The following is an 18,631-nucleotide window of genomic DNA, read 5'->3' on the forward strand; positions in this document are numbered from 1 at the left end:
TTTATTCCTTGCAAGGGCCTCCCGTCTGCACCAGCCACAGCACAGTTGTTTATGGACCATGTCTTCAGGTATAGAGGCATGGTTAATCATGTGGTGAGCAACCGAGGCCCACAGTTCTCTTCCAGGTTCTGGAGGGCCCTTTTCCAGTCATTAGGGGTCCAGATCCACCTGTCATCAGCGCATCATCCTGCCAGTAATGGGCAGAGAAAATTAACCAATGGTTACAGCAGTATCTCAGGTGTTACACCACTTATCGGCAAGACAATTGGCCAGCCCTGCTACCCATGGCAGAATTTACTTATAACAACTCTGTACAGTCATCTACCCAGATGTCTCCGTTCCAAGCACTCTACGGGGTTAACCCTCAGGTGTTGCCCACCTCCTCCCAGCAGGGAACTTTCCCAGCCGCGGCTGATTTTCTTAAAGAGCAACAAGCCGCACAGGAGTTGTTAAAGGAGCAGCTGAACAGGGCAAAGAGTGTTTACAAGAGAGCTGCAGATGCCCACAGACAGGAAGGGCCAGCGATTGCGGTAGGAGACAAGGTGTGGCTCTCTACCAAATTTTTGAAATCTACCAGACCATCCAAGAAATTGGACTCTAAGTTTGTGGGGCCTTTCACTGTAGTACAGCAGATAAATCCAGTGGCTTATCATTTACAGCTGCCAGCATCCATGAAAGTCCATCCAGTCTTTCACAGATCATTGCTAGCCAAGGACCCTCCCCCAAGTGCCTTACGATTGCAAATGCCCCCCCCCACCTCCAGTAATTGTGCAGGGGGAGGAAGAATACGAGGTTGAGGACATTCTGGACTCTAGGAGGAGGGGAAGGGGCATCCAATATTTCATACACTGGAAAGGGTACCCCGAGGAAGAGCGCACTTGGGAGAATGCCAGGGATGTACATGCTCCAGCATGGTTCATCGTTTTCATCAGCTTTTCCCTCACAAACCCAAGCCTCGCATTTTACCCGAGTTTCCTCTTTCGGCTGAGCAGGCCGAAGAAGCCCAAGCTGAGGAGTTTGTGAGTGTGTACGTCCCCCCCCGCCCGCCTGAAGCCTTGACTCCAGTTACAGAGGAGGTGGGGGAACCACAGCCCTCCACCTCGGGCTTACAGTTCCCAGGGGGGAGGGGGGCTGACTTTTCTAACTCTCTAGATGTTTTCCAGCAGCAGCCACCTGGCCCAGAGGCGTTATCTGACTTGGAGAGCAGTACGGCTTCGTCCTTGGAGGAGTTTTCCTTTGAAGACTTTCCATCGTTGCCCAGTTCCCATGGGACCTTAGAAGCAGACGGCGAATCTTATCAAGACTCTGGAGGGGAGGGAGCTGAAATGGAATGTGAATCTGGAGGGGAGGGTGATGTCATGAGTAAGGATGGCGAGCAGGGGGCTCCCTTCCAGACTGTTAAGCGCATGCGTAGCACTGAGGAATTGGTGAGCCATTCCAAGAGGCACAGATTGGGACCGCCTTAACCTGCGGGGTTTATATGGCTGGGTTTTCCCACGTTTCTTCAGTTTGTTAGGATTACTGTTATGTATTATCAATAAAACATTAGAGACCAGATCCTTGTCTCAGAGTGTTTCCTGGGAGTTAGGACACTTAATGTCCCTTTAAGGCTGCAGTGCAGCTTGGAAATGGTGTCTTCCCAGCCTCCAGGCAAAGTCTTACCCGTCGATCGCAAACACTGTTTACGATCTCCTGGCTGCAACTCGCTGTCCAGAGGACAAATGGGTCAATTCCAAGCATTTTTCTTGGTCCAGAAAAATGCTCCTGGGCTTCAAGAGAAACCAGCCTGAGCCCCAAATAACTGTCGCGATGCCAGTTCTGCCCGCGGAGCTCGCAGGCACAGCTGCTCAGTCTGCCATATTCCCACCGGAAGTCCAGGGGAGATGAATAATTAATGCATAATTAATCTGAAATAACTCAAGGCTAAAGAGCCAGTTTGGTGTAGTGGTTAAGGCACCAGGCTAGAAATTGGGAAATCTTGAGTTCTAGTCCTGCCTTCTGCATGAAGCCAGCTGGGTGACTTTGGGCCACTCTCTCTCTCTCTCAGTCCTAGGAAGAAAGCTGTGGCAAACTACTTCTGAAAATCTTGCCAAGAATACCACGGACTAGTCCAAGCAGTCACCAGGAGTCAACACTGATTTGAAGGCACCCAAATTCAAGGCTAAGAATGCCTCTTTTTTCGATATCAAGCAATTAGTCACAACCATCTAGAGTCTTGTTGGAGAATTAGTTCCTCAGAAAGATTGTGAGAAAAGGCTAGAAGACCAACCAGGCTAATTGCAGAATCTCTGAAAACCAAGGCATGGATATTAACAAGGAGCTATTACAACAGCACTACAGGTAGTCCTTGGTTAACTATTGTAATTGGGACTGGGAACTCCATCTGACTGCAGGACGCTGCAACTGTCAATTGCAAGCCGGTTGCCAAGTGCCCAAAACACAATCACGTGACTGTGAAGACACTGTGATGGCTGCAACTTTGAGGACCAGTGGTAAGTCTCCTTGTTCAGTGTCACTGTAACTTCAAACAGTCACTGAACAAGTGGTAGTTAACCAAAGACTACCTGTAGTTTAATCTTTTTCATAATTCTGAGAGCAGATGTCTTGCATAAAAATCTAAGGTAGCCAAATGTTGGGTGTATTTTACTTTTCTGGTGTTACGTAGAGAAATATTGGGGGTCAATTTGGATAGCTCATAGGTGCTCTGAGAAACAAATCCATTAGTTGGATTTGGGCATGTAAGTAGACATACAGGCAGTCCTCACTTAACGCCCACTCGTCCAGCAACCGTTCAAAGTTATGACGGTGCTGAATGAGGACTTATGGTGGGTCCTTGCAATTATGGCCGTTGCAGTGTCCCTGCAGACATGTGATCGTGATTCAGGTGCTTGGCAACCAGCTTGCAATTATGACACCACAGTGCCTCACCATCATGTGATTGCCATTTGCAACCTTCACTCTCAGCTTCTGACAAGCAAAGTCAATGGGGAAACCGGCAGGGGGTCACAAATGGCAATCACATAACTACTGGACACTGCAACCACATGGGATTTGCCTAATGACAACCAGAACTGCCAGAACTGCCATTGTTAAGTCGGCACGGTCACATGATGTCATGGCTTACAACAATATTGCTTAGTTACAGAGTTCCCAATTCCAATTACCATTGGTAAGCGAGGACTACCTGTATCCCAGTTGTGGTGAGAAGAAGATGTGACAGAAGGGCCCATGTTTAACATTCCAGTGGAAAAGAGACTTCTAATTGAGTAATAGTCTCTGCTTCCAGCCTGGCTTCTACATTCCTGGGACCTGTTGACAAGACTGCTGGTGATCCAGGCCTCAGGTTCTTGATAGCTAATGTCAAGTCTGTTTATGTATAATAAGATATTTCTCATGCATGAGAATGATACATGTGTGCATTACTGAAGCTTGGTTGGGCAAGTGCACTGCTCTCCTGGATTTTGGGTCCTTTACCAACCTCTGTACCAGGTCTAAGAAGCAGCAGTGGCATTGTCAGCTCTTCATGGTAGACCACACTAGGATGTCAGAGTTATGAATGTTAATACTACTTTATTAAAAAGTTACTGTAACAGAATCTTGCAAATCTGAATGTGGTTCCTCCCTCCCTCCCTCCCTCCCATTTTCTTTATGAGATCTAGGGAAGGTCATGTCTGAGATGGTTACTCAAATTGCATTTCTGCCCTGGATTCAGATTTATTTTATCTGACGCCCTGGTTGTCTTTAGGGACATCTTGACTGTGTCCAGAGAATCTATGCAGAGATATTATGAATGCCTATTATGTTAATTTAAGCTGTGGGGACAAGGTGGGTACTACCTGCCCTGCTTCCTAGGGGTACCCCTCTGAGCACCTTGATTTGCTCTAGAGGCTAGTATTGATCCAAATCTCCATTCCCTCAGGGCTGGATCAAATAGGGCTTGTGAATTCACAACCTCCGTGGTGACCTTAGGCTCATCTGAAGTAATTTCTAGCCCAACACGTAGGAGGCATAGCTGTTAACAGTGATTCTGCTCATTCCTTAATAGGCAAGTCTAGATGGTGATGGAGGGAGATGAGAGGTTGGCCAAGCAGCCTTTTTTCTGTTGTAAGGGTTGGTTACCTCTCTTCTAAACTTTTTAGCATTTACATGAAACTGCTGGGAGAGATCATACCAACAGATCAGGGTTCAGTTTCACCAATATGCTGATGATTCCCAATTAAGCATCACCCATATACATCGCTATGAGGATCTGGACGGAATGTGACAGGTTGAGACTGAACCTAAGCAAGATGGAGATACAGTTTACTGATTGCAGATTCTGAGTGTCTCCAGTTCAGTCTCTTGACAGGGTGGAACTGCCTCTGAAGAAGCAGGTTCATGATGGACTCACATCTATTTCTGGATGGACAGGTGAAGGCTATGGCCAGAGGGTCTTTACTCAGCCCCAATTAGCATGCCAATTTCAGCCTTACCTGGAACAGAGGGGTTTTGCAATGACTTGTGCCCTTATCACCACTTGGTCAGACTATTGCCATGTGCTCTACAAGGGCTGCCTTGTAGCTTCACTATTCCAGCAGCAGCAACCTGGTTGCCGGCCACCATGAGCGCCTAACTAGCTTTACATGTAAGGGTAGGGGAAGACATTTTGCTGACCTAAACAGTGACTGACTTTGATGAGGTCTTGGAGTTGGGAGACAATAACAAGACCTGTACTTAAGTTCATGGAATAACCTGCCTTTATCACTATGGGAATAAAAAGACCCTCATTTATAGAAGGGCAAACTATGTCAGAACTGTTGATGGCAACTGATGGTCTGAGAAACAATACAGCTGCATCTCTGGAGGCAGCTAGGTCTGGTTCTTTGTTGAGAAGCAAGAACTAGCCAGTTATCTTTCAGTGTTCTGTGGAATGGAAGATATTTTTAGCAGATGAAAGAAGAAATAATGTAGGAAAGGTGAACAACAGTTTGAATACCATAATGGACAATTCCTCTATTCAGGAGATATTCAAAGAAATGTGATTAAGCATCTCCTAACCTAATCACAAGAAACATTCCCTTCCCTCCCCCAAGTCATAAAGGCTCTGGAATGAAGTACGAGTACTGGAGCATTTACTAGTGACACTTCTAAGTTATTCACAGCTTTCTAAGATCAGGAATGTGACGTTTGAGCCATGCCATGGGATTTGCAAAGGGAAACAAAGGAAAAGTGGCAATTCTCCATCCAGCACCATACTTTTCATAAATAAGCCTCTTTAGTGGTTTGCTGAATTGACTATAAACTATTTTACAGGAAGGTTGGAGAGTCAAGAATGCTTCAACTTTGGAAAGTAACTTTGGTGTATTTGGGACTGAGTCTGTTGTTGGTACTGAGATAGCAATGTAAGGCCCAGAGCTGAAGTGGAGTCAGATGGCGTCTAAATCAAATAAATAAAAGTAATCTGTGCAAATCAGTGCCCATCTACTTTTTTAAATATGGTCCTCAAACTGAGAAGGTTGGAGGAAAAAATGGTGCACCTGTAAAAATGCAGACAAATCATGTCCCACAACTGCCTTTTGTGAAAGAACCAGCATATGTGAGTAAAAATGGCTCTATTTGGTTCTGCAGAGATCTAATCTTTCCCAAAATATTTTCACAACAATGCCAATTGTATTTAATGAGTACAATTAAGATTTTTTTTAAAGGAACCAACTGTATGGAAAATATAATTATTTGGGAGAAAGGACAATGATTTAAATTAGTCCTATTTAAACAAGCCCTTAAAAACTGGCTCTATTCCTTGGGCCCTGGGTGACTGATTGCTTGTGTGATGTTCTAGTTTTTTTAAATGATTTTTTTTTCTGGAGGGGTATTTTTTTTAATGACATAATCTGTGTTTTTACTATATTTTTACTGTTGTATATTGTAAGCCTCCCAGAATCATAACAGATTGGGGTGGCCTACAAACTTCATAAATAAATAAATAGACCCCCAGAGGTCCAGCTTGTGCACTAGTTGCACCCTTTCCTCAACCAGAAGGCCCTTCACATGGTCATCCATACCCTAGTCACCTCGCAATTGGACTACTGCAATGCTCTACATGGGACTGTCCTTGAAGACCACCCTGAAGCTACAATTAGTTCAAAATGCAGCAGCAAGAGCAGGAATGGATTTTATACCCATGTGTCACGGCCTGCACTGGTTACTAATCAACTTCCAGGTACAATTCAGGGTACTGGTTATCACCTATAAAGCTCTTCATGGTATACAGCCTGGCTATTTGAGGGACCATCTATCACAGATTATTTCTGTTGGGTAAGTATAGTCAAGCTCCTTTCCATTAAATGTTGTTATTTTGCAGGTCTAAGGAAGAATGCCTTCTCTGTTGTGGCCCCTGCCCACTGGAACAGTACCCCTGGAAATATGGATAGCCTCTACTCTTCAAATGTTCCACAAGTTTCTAAAGGGCTGGCTCTGTTCCCAGGGCTTGGGTTAGTGTGTCTGTGGAGCCCCTGTCATTTTTGAGGGGAGGTGTGGGGGTCCAGGCAGTCACATTTCTTTAATTGTGTATTTTTAAATACTGCAAGCCACCCAGAGTATTTTTCTGTTTTAGCAGTGTTAAAAAGGAAGGAAGGGAGGGAGGGAGGGAGGGAGGGAAGAAGGCCACTACTTGCAAAAAGAAAATCTGTATCCAAGGCAAAAGGCAGGCATGAAATATGGACACTGCTACAGAACAGCAAGTGTCATGCAAATAAAATGTTTCTGTACTCCATAGTGGAAAAATGTAACATACGTGGAAAATTTAGCACATGCCTAAATGTAACCGATTTGGGAATGTTCCTCATATCATGTTCAGAAATGCAAAATGAGTTGAAATTCATGAAGTTTCATGAGCAGGAAATTTAGTACCTACTGGATACCACATGTACTATATTTACGCAAAGAAGACTCTGAATTTTATATTTAAGTTTCCTAAAGAGCAATGTCAGCCTCAAGAATCAGTTTGGTGTAGTGGCTTAGGCACCAGGCGAGAAACTGGGAACCCGAAGTTCTAGTCCTGCCTCAGGCACAAAGTCAGCTGGGTGACGTTGGGCCAGTTATTCTCTTTTAGCCCTAGGAGGGCAACAGCAAACCACTTCAAAAGGCAGTAACATCAACAACAGTAATAATAATGTCAGCCATGATATGAATATATCCTTCCCAACACTGTAATGTGAACACTACATTGTACTGCAAGAAAGTATTTGGGAAGCAAGAAATGCAAACCAGGTTAGACATCTTTGACTAAGATGGGCCAGTGAAAATTTTATTATTCTTGAGTCAGGATTCCCATTTTAGTAATCCCATTTTAGTAATCTGCCACAGCCTGCATGGTAGCACTGAACAGGGTGGATACCAAAGTAAAGGGAGAAAAACTTAACACATAATCCATTACTTCTCTCTCACAAACTCTACCTCTTTCACCATTGGCACTATTAAGAAATATTAACTTAATCAAGGCATTATCCTTTTAACAAAACGCTCATGGCACAATTTAGCATGTTCTGAAAAGAAGAAAAATACCTTGTTGCATCTGTGGGTGAGGCGTGTAACTTGGAGGATGTGAATATGGCAAATATCCTGCAGGACTTTGAGGAGCATATGGACTAGGCACTGGACTGTTTTGTGGTGCCATGAATCTATTACCAGAGCTTGACTGTGGTGGCACAAATCGACTGCAAATAAAATCCAAAGAAATACTGTAACAGCACTAATATAAACATAATGTCTCCTTAATTACTTAATTACTATAATAGCTTGAAGTTGGAGCAGCAAAAAGCCTTTTCAGATAGAATGCTGATCAGCAAAAGAGGACAAGAGAGTTTCTTCTATTAAAACATCAGGTACTGAATTCGCTATTTGGGATTAATTTTGTCATCTCCAAAGAAGGTTATCCCAATTCAGCGTTTTTATTATATGGAAATCTTTTTTCAAGAGTTGTAGTTATCTTAAACTTTATGACAACTTCTACCTTTAAACATCATGTTTCCATTGTATTGTGATCATACAACCTCATACATGACACTGCTTTATAAGAAGCCATCTACTTGTATTTCTGTAACTCTTCTTGATTCTCTGGATCTAAAGAACTGTGCTTGGTTCTTTGGATCCAAATCACTATTTATCAATATTTCCATCCTTAGTAGATCAGCCAGACAAAGTGAATAGCCAAGAACTGAACAAAAAAGCAAATTAGCAATAAAAGCATGTAACATTTTAGTTTGGCAGTTTTTAAAATCACACAGTTGTACCATAATTATCTGCACTCTTCAGATGAGAATGTAAAAAAGGAAAGATGGGATCTGTATGAATCCAAAGTGATTTACTTGAAGAATACAGTATTCACTAATATTTGTTATGAACCAATATGGAATGTACAGAAAACAAGCACAACAGCTAAATTGGTAAGCTTGCAGAAATTTTCTGTTTAGAAAACTGCACTCCTGCTGTCTGTGTTAAAGCTGTCTGTAGTTATTCTTAGGATCATTTATTTGATCATAAGCTGGGTTAACTAGTTCTCCTTTTTCGAACAACTTCTAGTAAATGCCTTACTCTGGTTTCTCTTCAGATCATATAAATCTTTTGCCTTTTACTAGTAAATGCATTTAACTCTCATAATACACTTTATAAATACTTGTCACTGATAAATCAATTTAGCATGCAAATTTTGCAGACTGAATGAAATAAGTAGTAAGATCCCCATGTCTAAATAGTGGGAAACTTTCAATATTGGTTTATAAATTTCAGTTAGCTATTAGAGTCAAACTTATTTTTAAAAAGATCAGACTTATTGGACCCTACTGCATTTGCACAGGAAAAAAAGTGAGTAAATCATTTTGCTGTTGGAGAGCCAATGAAAATACAATTCATTAAAACATATTTTTTGAAATATCCTAAAGAAGAAATAATAATATTTATTAATTTGACTTCGAGACTAATAATTTTGGACATTCATATATTTTTTAACTACATACCAATCACATGGAAACTGACAGCTGAACAGAAAAAGATTCTTTGTGCCATCCTTATTACTAAAAGATTAGTCTTTCAACATTTAAAACACAGAACTATTGTTCTTCCTTCTATTTTATCAAATAAAGGCAATATTTTTAAACGCTAGAAATTTAATAAAGCACCGCATTTTGAATCAAGCACCAAATAATTTTCTTGCATTGCTAAAAATGTTAAAAGTACATCCAAATTATTGTATCTCATATACTTCAGAGGTTTCAATGAGGTATAAATCAAATCAAAATAAATAAATATTTTTGTTATGTACCCAAAGAACCAAACTTCATAATTTGGAAAGGTGATAGGCTATATACCTAGAAGGACTATGAGAGATAGTGGTTTGCTGATAATTGGAAGATGCAGGACTACCATGCATGGAATTCTGAGAAAGTTTGTACTGTGGCATCATCATTCCTAAAAAAAAAAAAGAAGGATCTAAATTATCTCTCAGTTTGTGAGCTTTATAACACAATTCTTACAGCCATAATCATTATGTAAAAAAGCTGCTGCAAGTATGGACAGCACATATAAGGATAGCAGAGCAAATTCTTATGAACATACAGTTTAGCTATAATCCTAGCAACTACATGATTCATTTTCAGCAATATGCATCTCTTCTCCAGGAATCACATAATGTACTACCACCAAAACTGTACTTTGTGAAGGCTTAAAATCCTTTATTGAAAACAGCAATTCTACATGCAGGAACTTACTGAGACAGACCAGTGGATTAACTGTGACTTGTCCATTTAGATTTTACAATAAATCATAGTTAAATGTGATGCCCAAACACAATTATTCCTGAATGTAAATTTCTACATGTAAGAATATGCCAAAATGACTTCTTTTAGGAGTACTGCACTTGCTTGAAAGGGATTACTATTTTATTATTAGTCTGAATAGGTTTTTTTCAATGTTCTATGCTGAAATGACCAGGATACATATCTCATGTAATAAAAACAAAATAAACTAACGAATTTGAAGTTACATCTAAAAGTCAGTCAGTCAGTCAGTCAGTCAGTCAGTCAGTCAGTCAGTCAGTCAGTCAGTCAGTCAGTCAGTCAGTCAGTCAGTCAGTCAGTCAGTCAGTCAGTCAGTCTATCTATCTATCTATCTATCTATCTATCTATCTATCTATCTATCTATCTATCTATCTATCTATCTATCTATCTAATTTGTCACTGCCCATCTCTTCCCACCAGAGGGACTCTGGGCGGTTACACTGTCACCCTAGAAAGGTAACAAAGTTGATTATTATCTTGCTTAGTAAATATAATGAAATGAATAAAAACTCTCACCACTTTGTACCCCATATCTGTTCTGCATGCTTTTTTCCCTGAAAACATTAGGATTCCTTGCCAGGACAGCCTGCAGCAAGACTGGTATATCTCCTTCTGGATCATCACTGCCAAGGTTATCTTTCAATTCTCTGATGAGAGATACAGGAAATACAAGAGTTACAGGAACCAATAGGTATATTATCAAGCATGCAAGCAATGAATTAGAAAACCCATAAATGATCATCAAAGTGCAGGGTGTACAAAGTGCATTTTTCTCAGATGGAGATGGTTTCTTCTTCTTCATGGTCTGTGGCAGGGAATAAATGTAAGTAAGTTCTCTACACTATAGTACAGTAGTTGTTTTCATCTTAATGCAGTGGGTTCTCAAACTAGGAGCCTCTCCATTATTAACTCTTTTAATTAAAACACTTGATAAAAAACTAATACGGTTGTTCCTAATTTTGCATTGTTTTAAAAAATGCATCTATTAGAAAAATAGCATCTAATAAACACATAACTTCTATAGGATAAAGAAGGCTAACTAATTTGTTGAAAATGTAATTTCACAATTTTTAAAACAGCAGTGAACTTCCAGCAACCTGTTTAAATGTTTTCTTCTACCGATCTAGTTATAAATAACTACAGTATTTACCAAGACTGTAAACTGCTTTTTTTAAACTAAGAAGTGTTGATAGTCAATTTCTCAGTGGGTTTTTATATGCTGATTGCATTATCTTTCTGTATCAGCTTTATCCAGTGGGAATTTTAGGTATTAAGTTATTATGCTTTTACTAGTACTTGCAAAGGGCATGTTCAGAAGAGAATACCTCTGGCTCTTGATAATTTAACAGTGGAGTTCAGCAGGGTTCCATTCTTTTCACATTACTATTTAACATCTATATAAAGCTCTTGGGGGAGACATTAGGTCAGTGCTTCCCAAACTTTTTCCTTCATTATCCAAAACTGCTTATCAGAAAGTCCTTTTTACCAAATGTAGGTAAAACACTTTAAATCAATTTAATGGGTTTGTGTGTCATTACCCAAAGAAAAACCACTTTTACCCAATTTTGATAATTTACCCAGGTTTAGGATTTCTCAACATCATCTGAATCACCAAAATCTGAAAAGTGGTGTCTGAATGCCATGGTGGACGGGATGAGCCCCAAAAACTAAATCCATCAGATAAGACTACAGACAGGACTGCAGAGAATACTTTATCCAGGCATTATGGATGCTGCTCTTTCTTGACAGGCTTATTCTCCCTCTGAAGGAGAGGTGCATAATCTGTAATTAATCCCAGATCAAGGATGGCAATATCTTTGGCTTAGGGGGACAGGGGTAAATTTTTAATTATTATACTCAGCTTCCGAGGTCTCCAAAACACATAACTGTGATACAGTGACATCACTGGAGCTGGTACCACTGAATTTTAGTATTTTTTTAAAAGGGACCTGGGCAACTTTATAGAAAATAATTGTGTTAAATTTGCATTTATTTTATTGCTTAAAGAGCAAGAGAGAGTGACAGAAAACAGTATCACCAGAAACTGTTGTTTTGCACCAAATTTCAACACCACAATCCTGGACCTGTACAAATGGGACTGGGAACTGCATATAGCCTGTAGATTTTCTACCTCCTTGAACTATTGTTATTAACAGACATAATTACAGCCAGTATGGTAATTCCTGAACATGGGGATTCATGTACTCTTAACTTCAGAATTGGATTACTGTAATAGCCTTTTATAATAGGGCTGCCTTTAAAATTGGTCTAAAAGTTAATTCTGGTGCAAAACCCCACATCTAACTTACTGAAGGAAGCAACTCACCATGAACATATTACAACTATTCTGAAGGAGCTTCAATAGCTATCAACTGTTACTAAGGCAAAGATACCTGTGTTGTACAAAACTCATCATGTATTAGGACCTGGGTATCTAGTGGCTCTGTACTTTATGTACTTGCCTGGGTTTCAAGAACTGCTGAGGGTGTCCTCTTACTGGTACTGCGTTTGCCAGGGATTTTCTGTGAAGCAACCCATCACTGGCAGAAGCCACAGCTGTGGAATTCCACCCTTGCTCATTTATAGCTGAATCTAATTGCAATATTTCAGCACTAAAGACTTAACATATTTACCCAGCTTTTAACTGAATCTGAGTTACTGCATGTTCTGCTATTGTTGATACTCTTGTCCTGGATTTAAGATGCTATAATTTTATGACTGTATGTCTCCAATACAATTTTGAACTCTTTTGAAATTATTACACTTACAATAAAAAGCATGTGATATATTTATAAATAAATACTTTAACATCTAGTCTATTTCACAGCCCTAAAAAAACACAAATCTGACAACATTCTGAGATCCAGTGCTTCAGTGTATTTAAGACATGATTCATAAACCAAAAGCAGAACAAAAAGATACTGAAAATCATGATGCAGTCACACTATTGCAACATTAGTGTTGCAATGTATTACTTTACTCTGGTTAATTTGATAGTATCTTGTCACTCACTTTTCACTAGATCACCAAGCTACATTGATTTGTTTATTTGATTTATAGCCTACCTTTCATTCAGAAGCTCAAGACAGCATATATAATGCTATCTCCTCCTACACTGCCCCACAACAACAGCTCTATTAAGTAGATTGAGCTAAAAGAGTCTTACTAGCCCAATATCACCCAGTGAGCTTTTTGGTGAAGGTGGATTAGAACTCAGTCAACCTCACTCCTAGTTCAGCCCTTTAACTATTACACTACACTGGCTCTCATTTCATTGTAGGAGATATTCTTTTTTCTCTTTCTCTATTCTTCTCCCTTTTATGTAAGGACTCTGTCCATAGTGATGTCTGATTAAAGCTATCTGATTCATTTATACTTATATAAGTGGTAATATGTTGGTGATAGCATCTGCATAATATTTCTCTTCTGCTTGATTTCAGCAGTACCTATAACCTGCCTTTGTTCATTCTAAACACATGATAATCAGTATTGAAATGCTTCACTTTAAATACATACATGTGATCTGTTGACACCTGGTTGAGGCTGTGTACAAGTTGTGAAACCAGATTTTCATCCCTACAAGCCAAAAGACAGTTCACCTCCTCTGCAATTCGTCCGTTAAAGAGCAGGCTTTTTGTAGTTGTGGCAGGTAAAGGTGATGGAAGAGGCAGCTGGTTCAAAACTGTGTAAGAAACGTTTAAGAGTAAAACATTTTTCCATCAAAAAATCAATGTTTTCGAAAACTAAATTCTTCTCCCATCTAGCACTTCTGCAGTATTAAACACTGTGTTTCAGAGCATTTCCAGTAATAATGCCTCTGATGCTGGTAACTATTGATACTTCTGAAACTCAGCCTTCCCCAACTTGATAATGCCTGCTAGGAATTCCAGGAGCTGTAATTCCAATGTAACTAGAGGCCTTAAGGAAGCCTGCTCTACTTCCATGCCACATTACATGTTACTATTCTCTTCTTCTGTATATTGTATATAACAATCAAATGCCAGAAAATTATCTGTTATGGATCAAGAATTGGCTATTTATTTGTTATCCTTGAATCAATGCCCTCCTGCACAGAGCTTAAAAAATACTGTGGAGAAGGCTGGGGCTTCCTTGCCATCCGGTGCACAATTTCCACTGGCTGTATTTTTGAAGGCTTTTATTGCATAGGGAGTCAATTTAACTGACTTGCTTTTTGTAACTGAAAAATAAAATAACTTCAAAATACACTATTTCTCTGTCAGGTTGGATCTGGGGATAAGAATATTGTGCTGTAATACACAGCTGCACTCATATTCACAAAAGTGTTACAAGAATGTTTTTCTCTGTTCTCAAATTGGGATCAAAAAGCAGCAAAGTATTCCTCTCATCTATCCAAGAAAAACTAAGTAGAGATTTGGTATAGCGATAGCCAAGGCATGCACAGATAAACTACTCAGTACTTTACTTCTAACTGTCCCTATTTACATATACATTTATTTCTTTAAGGAATCACATTCCAAAAGATGTTCTGATATAAACAGAAATACATACAGTAAGTGCAAAGAAAATTTATGTGAAGTTTTAATTTTAAAAGAATTTACTTAGAAAGATACTTACGATCAGTAAGACTAGCAATCCCTGCAAGAGTAGTGATGGGAACATGAGGCATATCCCCATTCATCCTGAAGTGCTTGGGATGGTGGTGCTTACACACAGATTTTAGTTCGGGTGCCAGCTATCATTACTTCCCATCTCCCACACACTGGAATGAGAAAGAAAGACTCCATTTGCAAAGCAAAACAGAATTTCAAGTCTGAAAAAATCCTAAACAGCATAGAGTTTTCTTTAATATTTCTATATAAAATAAGGCTATGAAAAGTAAAGCTAGCATAAAGTGAGTAGTCTATATGATCAATACAAGAAAAATAACTGGAACAATCTTGTAGATGTATGTTCCTATGATGTCACTAACCCTTCTGGGTACAATGGTAAGAGAAAGTTCAATAAAGATATGATGCAGTACATTGTTTTAGGTGTTGTTTTACCAGAATCCTGTTATCTATTACAATGATTTAAATGAACCTCAAATCACATTGGTCACAGTACTGCAGAAATAGATTTTGTATTATCCAAATCATTCTGGCTCACATATCGTCAAATAAACTTTATACAAATAGATAATTTTGTCCATTTATCTGCAAGGCTGAAAAAAACTGCACTTAAAAGTTATTAAAATGGCACCCATCAGGGATTCCTGAACTGATTTATTCACATGATGTATGAACTTCATCAACATGTTTTGCAGTCATGTAGATTGTATAGGTTATGCATTCATCATGGTCCCTACCCTGACTCCCTGATGGATACAGATTTGGTCTCTTAGAAATGAATGAAGCAAGGCAAAATCAATGAAAACAATGACTGAAGCATTCCAGAAATATGTCTGAACTTGATGTCAAATAAGTTTTTGATTAGATATTCTGGTTATTAAAACACTAAAGAAATGCTACTGAATTCATTGGAATAAAGCATATATGTACAGGAAACCTTTAGAGGGAGTTAGGACTGTCCTGATGAACTTCACTGAATTTACATCTTGCCTTCCTCCAAGAAGCTGAGAACATTATGGTTTCTTCTATTTTTTTTTTTTCATAACCAGTTTGAGTTAGGATAGGCTGAAATATGATAACCGGTTCAATATCTAAGCTGGCAGTCTAATTTGTATAACCAACTGATTCAAGGAGATTATGTCTGAACTTCAGGGACTGCTTATGTAGCTCTCATTTCTATTCTTAATCCAGCTACGATCTATCCAGATCAGGATGAACTTCCTATCAGACTGACTTCTTAGACGACAACAACCCATTTGGTGGGTCCCAGGCACTGACCCTTCTCTGCTGAGGCACCCACCTTGTGGAACATCTTCCTCCCAGTATTAGATTAGCTCCATCCTTTTTGACCTTTCGGAAGTCCCACAAAACCTGGTTATGTCACCAGGCCTGGGGCTCTTAGGGAATTGGAGACTTAATTAGATGGCTCCATTGCTGAGTTGGTTATCCTTATTCTCTCTTGCCTAGGGTTTGTATATTTGTTTTTTTCATATTTATCTTTTCATATTGGTTTTTATACTGATTGTTTATGTATGTGTTGTTTTTACTGGATTGTTGAAGCCACCCAAAATCACTTTTCTGTGAGATGGGCAGCCATACAAATTTGATAAATAGTTAATAATCAACCCAAGAAAGCATGTAATATCTGGGTAAGTTAGTTACATAGGTAAACTGGCTTGTTAACACAGTAACCAATTCCCCGTGGTTCTATTTATTAAATGATGTTGGAAGCTATATTAAATGCAATTAACAAGAGCTGTTTCCTATTAGGAATAAAAATGTCTTCTAATTGAGCCTAAGAAGTCTAAGAAATGTTTGAATATTATAGAATCAACACATATAGTATACTCAGTTAAAACACAGTTTTTACACTTTAGCATTCATTTACTAAGCTCAAAGACTTTTATCTTGTATATTTAAATTTGGGATCAATTCTAGCTTGGGAAAATATAATCACTTTCAATTTTGGCCATTTTACCTTAGAAGTCTAAGAATCACTTTGGTATGAGATAACCATTTCATTTTGTTGAATGGTTCTAATGGTGCTTTTGAAGCATAGCCAGGTGGCCATCTGAGATACAAGAAAAAGCGAACTAAAGATCGAGTATGCCTATTTTGATAATACATTAACTTCTAAATCAGTATGCTTACGATTGGTCTATTTTAAGGCTGACTGAAAAAAATGAACAAAACAATTTCAATTCAAAAGTACAGGTAGTCTTTGCTTAACTACTGCCCTGTTTAGTGACCATTCAAAGTTATGATGGCACTGAAAAAGTAACTTTATGACCAGCTCTCACACTGATGACCATCACAGTGTCCCTGTGGTCACGTGATCAAGATTCGGGTGCTTTTCAACTCGCAGGCGTTTACAACCGTCATGTCTCACAGTCACATGATCATCTTTTGCGTGCTTCACAGCCAGCTTTTGACAGGTAGAGTCAATGGAAAAACCAGCAGAAAAATTGCAAGTCACAGTCACATGGTATCTGTGTTAACAACCAAGAGTGGACTGCTTAACGACTGGGGCAGATGTGAGGTAGTAAGTCCATCATGGTCATGTGCTATCTCGCTTAACAACCATGTTGCTTAGCAGTGGAGTTGCCAGTCCCAACTGTGGTCCTCCCAACTGAGGACTACCTGTGTAACACTGTAACATACAGTACATTAAAATTACAGTATGATATAATAAAAAGTTGGTGGCTACTTTTGCTTTGTTTTTGATACCTTTTCCAGGTAGTAAGCTATTATTACTACATTTGTATCATGGGGAGCAAAAAGTGCCATACATAGTGGTGTCCCCTCATGATAAGGGGATACCCTTATCAACATTCCTGTATTGATCAACAATGCTAGGCTGAGTGATCATGAGTGACCAAATATTGCTCAGTGAGTTCCGTAGTTGAATGGCAACTTGAATCTGGGTATTCCTGGTCTTACTGCAACACCTCACACTCCATAATACAATGGCATATTATGAATTAAAATAACTAGAATAATAATTGATAAGGATTTTAAAAAGTTAAAAAAAATTAAATGTAAGACCTTATTTTTTATTTGTTAGGGTAGAAATCAGGAATCAGTTCTTATTGATCAGAGTAGGCATTGGCTTAAATGTGCTTGAGTGTCCTTCAACTATGTATTTCAGGACAAGAAAGAAACAAGTATCAAGACCCAAGAATCTTGGTTAAGAGTAGCAATACTAATAATGCTAACGGAACTTAATTTTTAGTAAGATAGCGGTTAAAGATCTTAATTAGTAATTTCCCATTCCATTATGCAAATATACAAATATAATCTACATTCATAAGCTAAAATTTGTCTTGACTTCATACACACACACACATACACACACACTCTATTTGCCCACAAGTATTTTTCTGATAAAAAAACTTTTTGGCAATAATATTTATGTTGCATTATATTCTGAATTCAGCAGGTGAAATATGTAGAAAATACAGCATACATTTGATCAAACCTTATGAAAATCAGCATTAACTCAGTTTTCTTAAAACAGTAAACACAGCAGCTTTGAATACAAAAACAGGGTGCATACAGTATATAAAAAGGATCTTATTTCAGTGACTGAGGTAATACAAGAGTAAATAAAATTATATGTGTCTCTGTGTGTATTATATTGTAATATATTGTATATTTAGAACCAATACACCATCAGATTAATTGCTAGCAGACATTACTGATACCAATCCAAACTTTTTGCATTTCAATTTTTTTTAAATGAGGAATAAATGTCGTTAATTGTCTACCTACATTAGGTTATAATTCAAACTCTGTTATTTGAACACAAAATGGTCAGAACTTTATAAGGGAGATTTCAGTATGTTGGAAATAGTATCTTTTAAAGAGGTAGGAAAAATAGCTGTGTTAGTTGATAACAGGAACTCCTGCTGTCTTTGATTTAGCACAGCTTCAAGCAACACATGTTCACATTATTTTCTGTTAGACACAAAAGATTTTTCTTTCTATCAGAAATATTACTTATTTAGGATATTACTTTCTGTCAGCCTTGTTGGAACACCAGGTCCATCAGGCTCCCCCTTTTCTGAACTGTATTTAAAAACTGACGTCTCAGTTAACTTTTTTCTTCTTTCTCCATCCCATTGCCTCTTCCGTGTCATAGCTTTTAGAATTATAATCCTGCTACAAGTCCTTTCTGATTAACTGGATGTAATTGCTTGCTTTTGGCTGAGAAGCAAAATAGTAGAACTG

At 38.7% G+C, this 18,631-nt stretch overlaps 1 protein-coding gene across 2 annotated transcripts in view; it reads right to left on the reverse strand.

Annotated features, from left to right (window-relative positions):
- NIPBL (NIPBL cohesin loading factor) overlaps positions 1-18,631 on the reverse strand; it is a 186,149-nt gene that overhangs the window by 101,449 nt on the left and 66,069 nt on the right. For both annotated transcript variants that reach the window (XM_063295737.1, XM_063295738.1), the window contains exons 2-6: positions 14,409-14,553; positions 13,329-13,494; positions 10,329-10,459; positions 9,345-9,444; positions 7,543-7,694 (exon numbers count right to left, since the gene is read on the reverse strand). In XM_063295737.1, coding sequence (XP_063151807.1) covers positions 7,543-7,694; positions 9,345-9,444; positions 10,329-10,459; positions 13,329-13,494; positions 14,409-14,472 — 613 coding nt within the window. In that variant the 5' untranslated portion in view covers positions 14,473-14,553. The remainder of the gene's footprint in view (positions 1-7,542; positions 7,695-9,344; positions 9,445-10,328; positions 10,460-13,328; positions 13,495-14,408; positions 14,554-18,631) is intronic.

The sequence above is a fragment of the Candoia aspera genome, chromosome 2, assembly GCF_035149785.1.
Source record: "Candoia aspera isolate rCanAsp1 chromosome 2, rCanAsp1.hap2, whole genome shotgun sequence".
NCBI lineage: Eukaryota > Metazoa > Chordata > Lepidosauria > Squamata > Boidae > Candoia > Candoia aspera.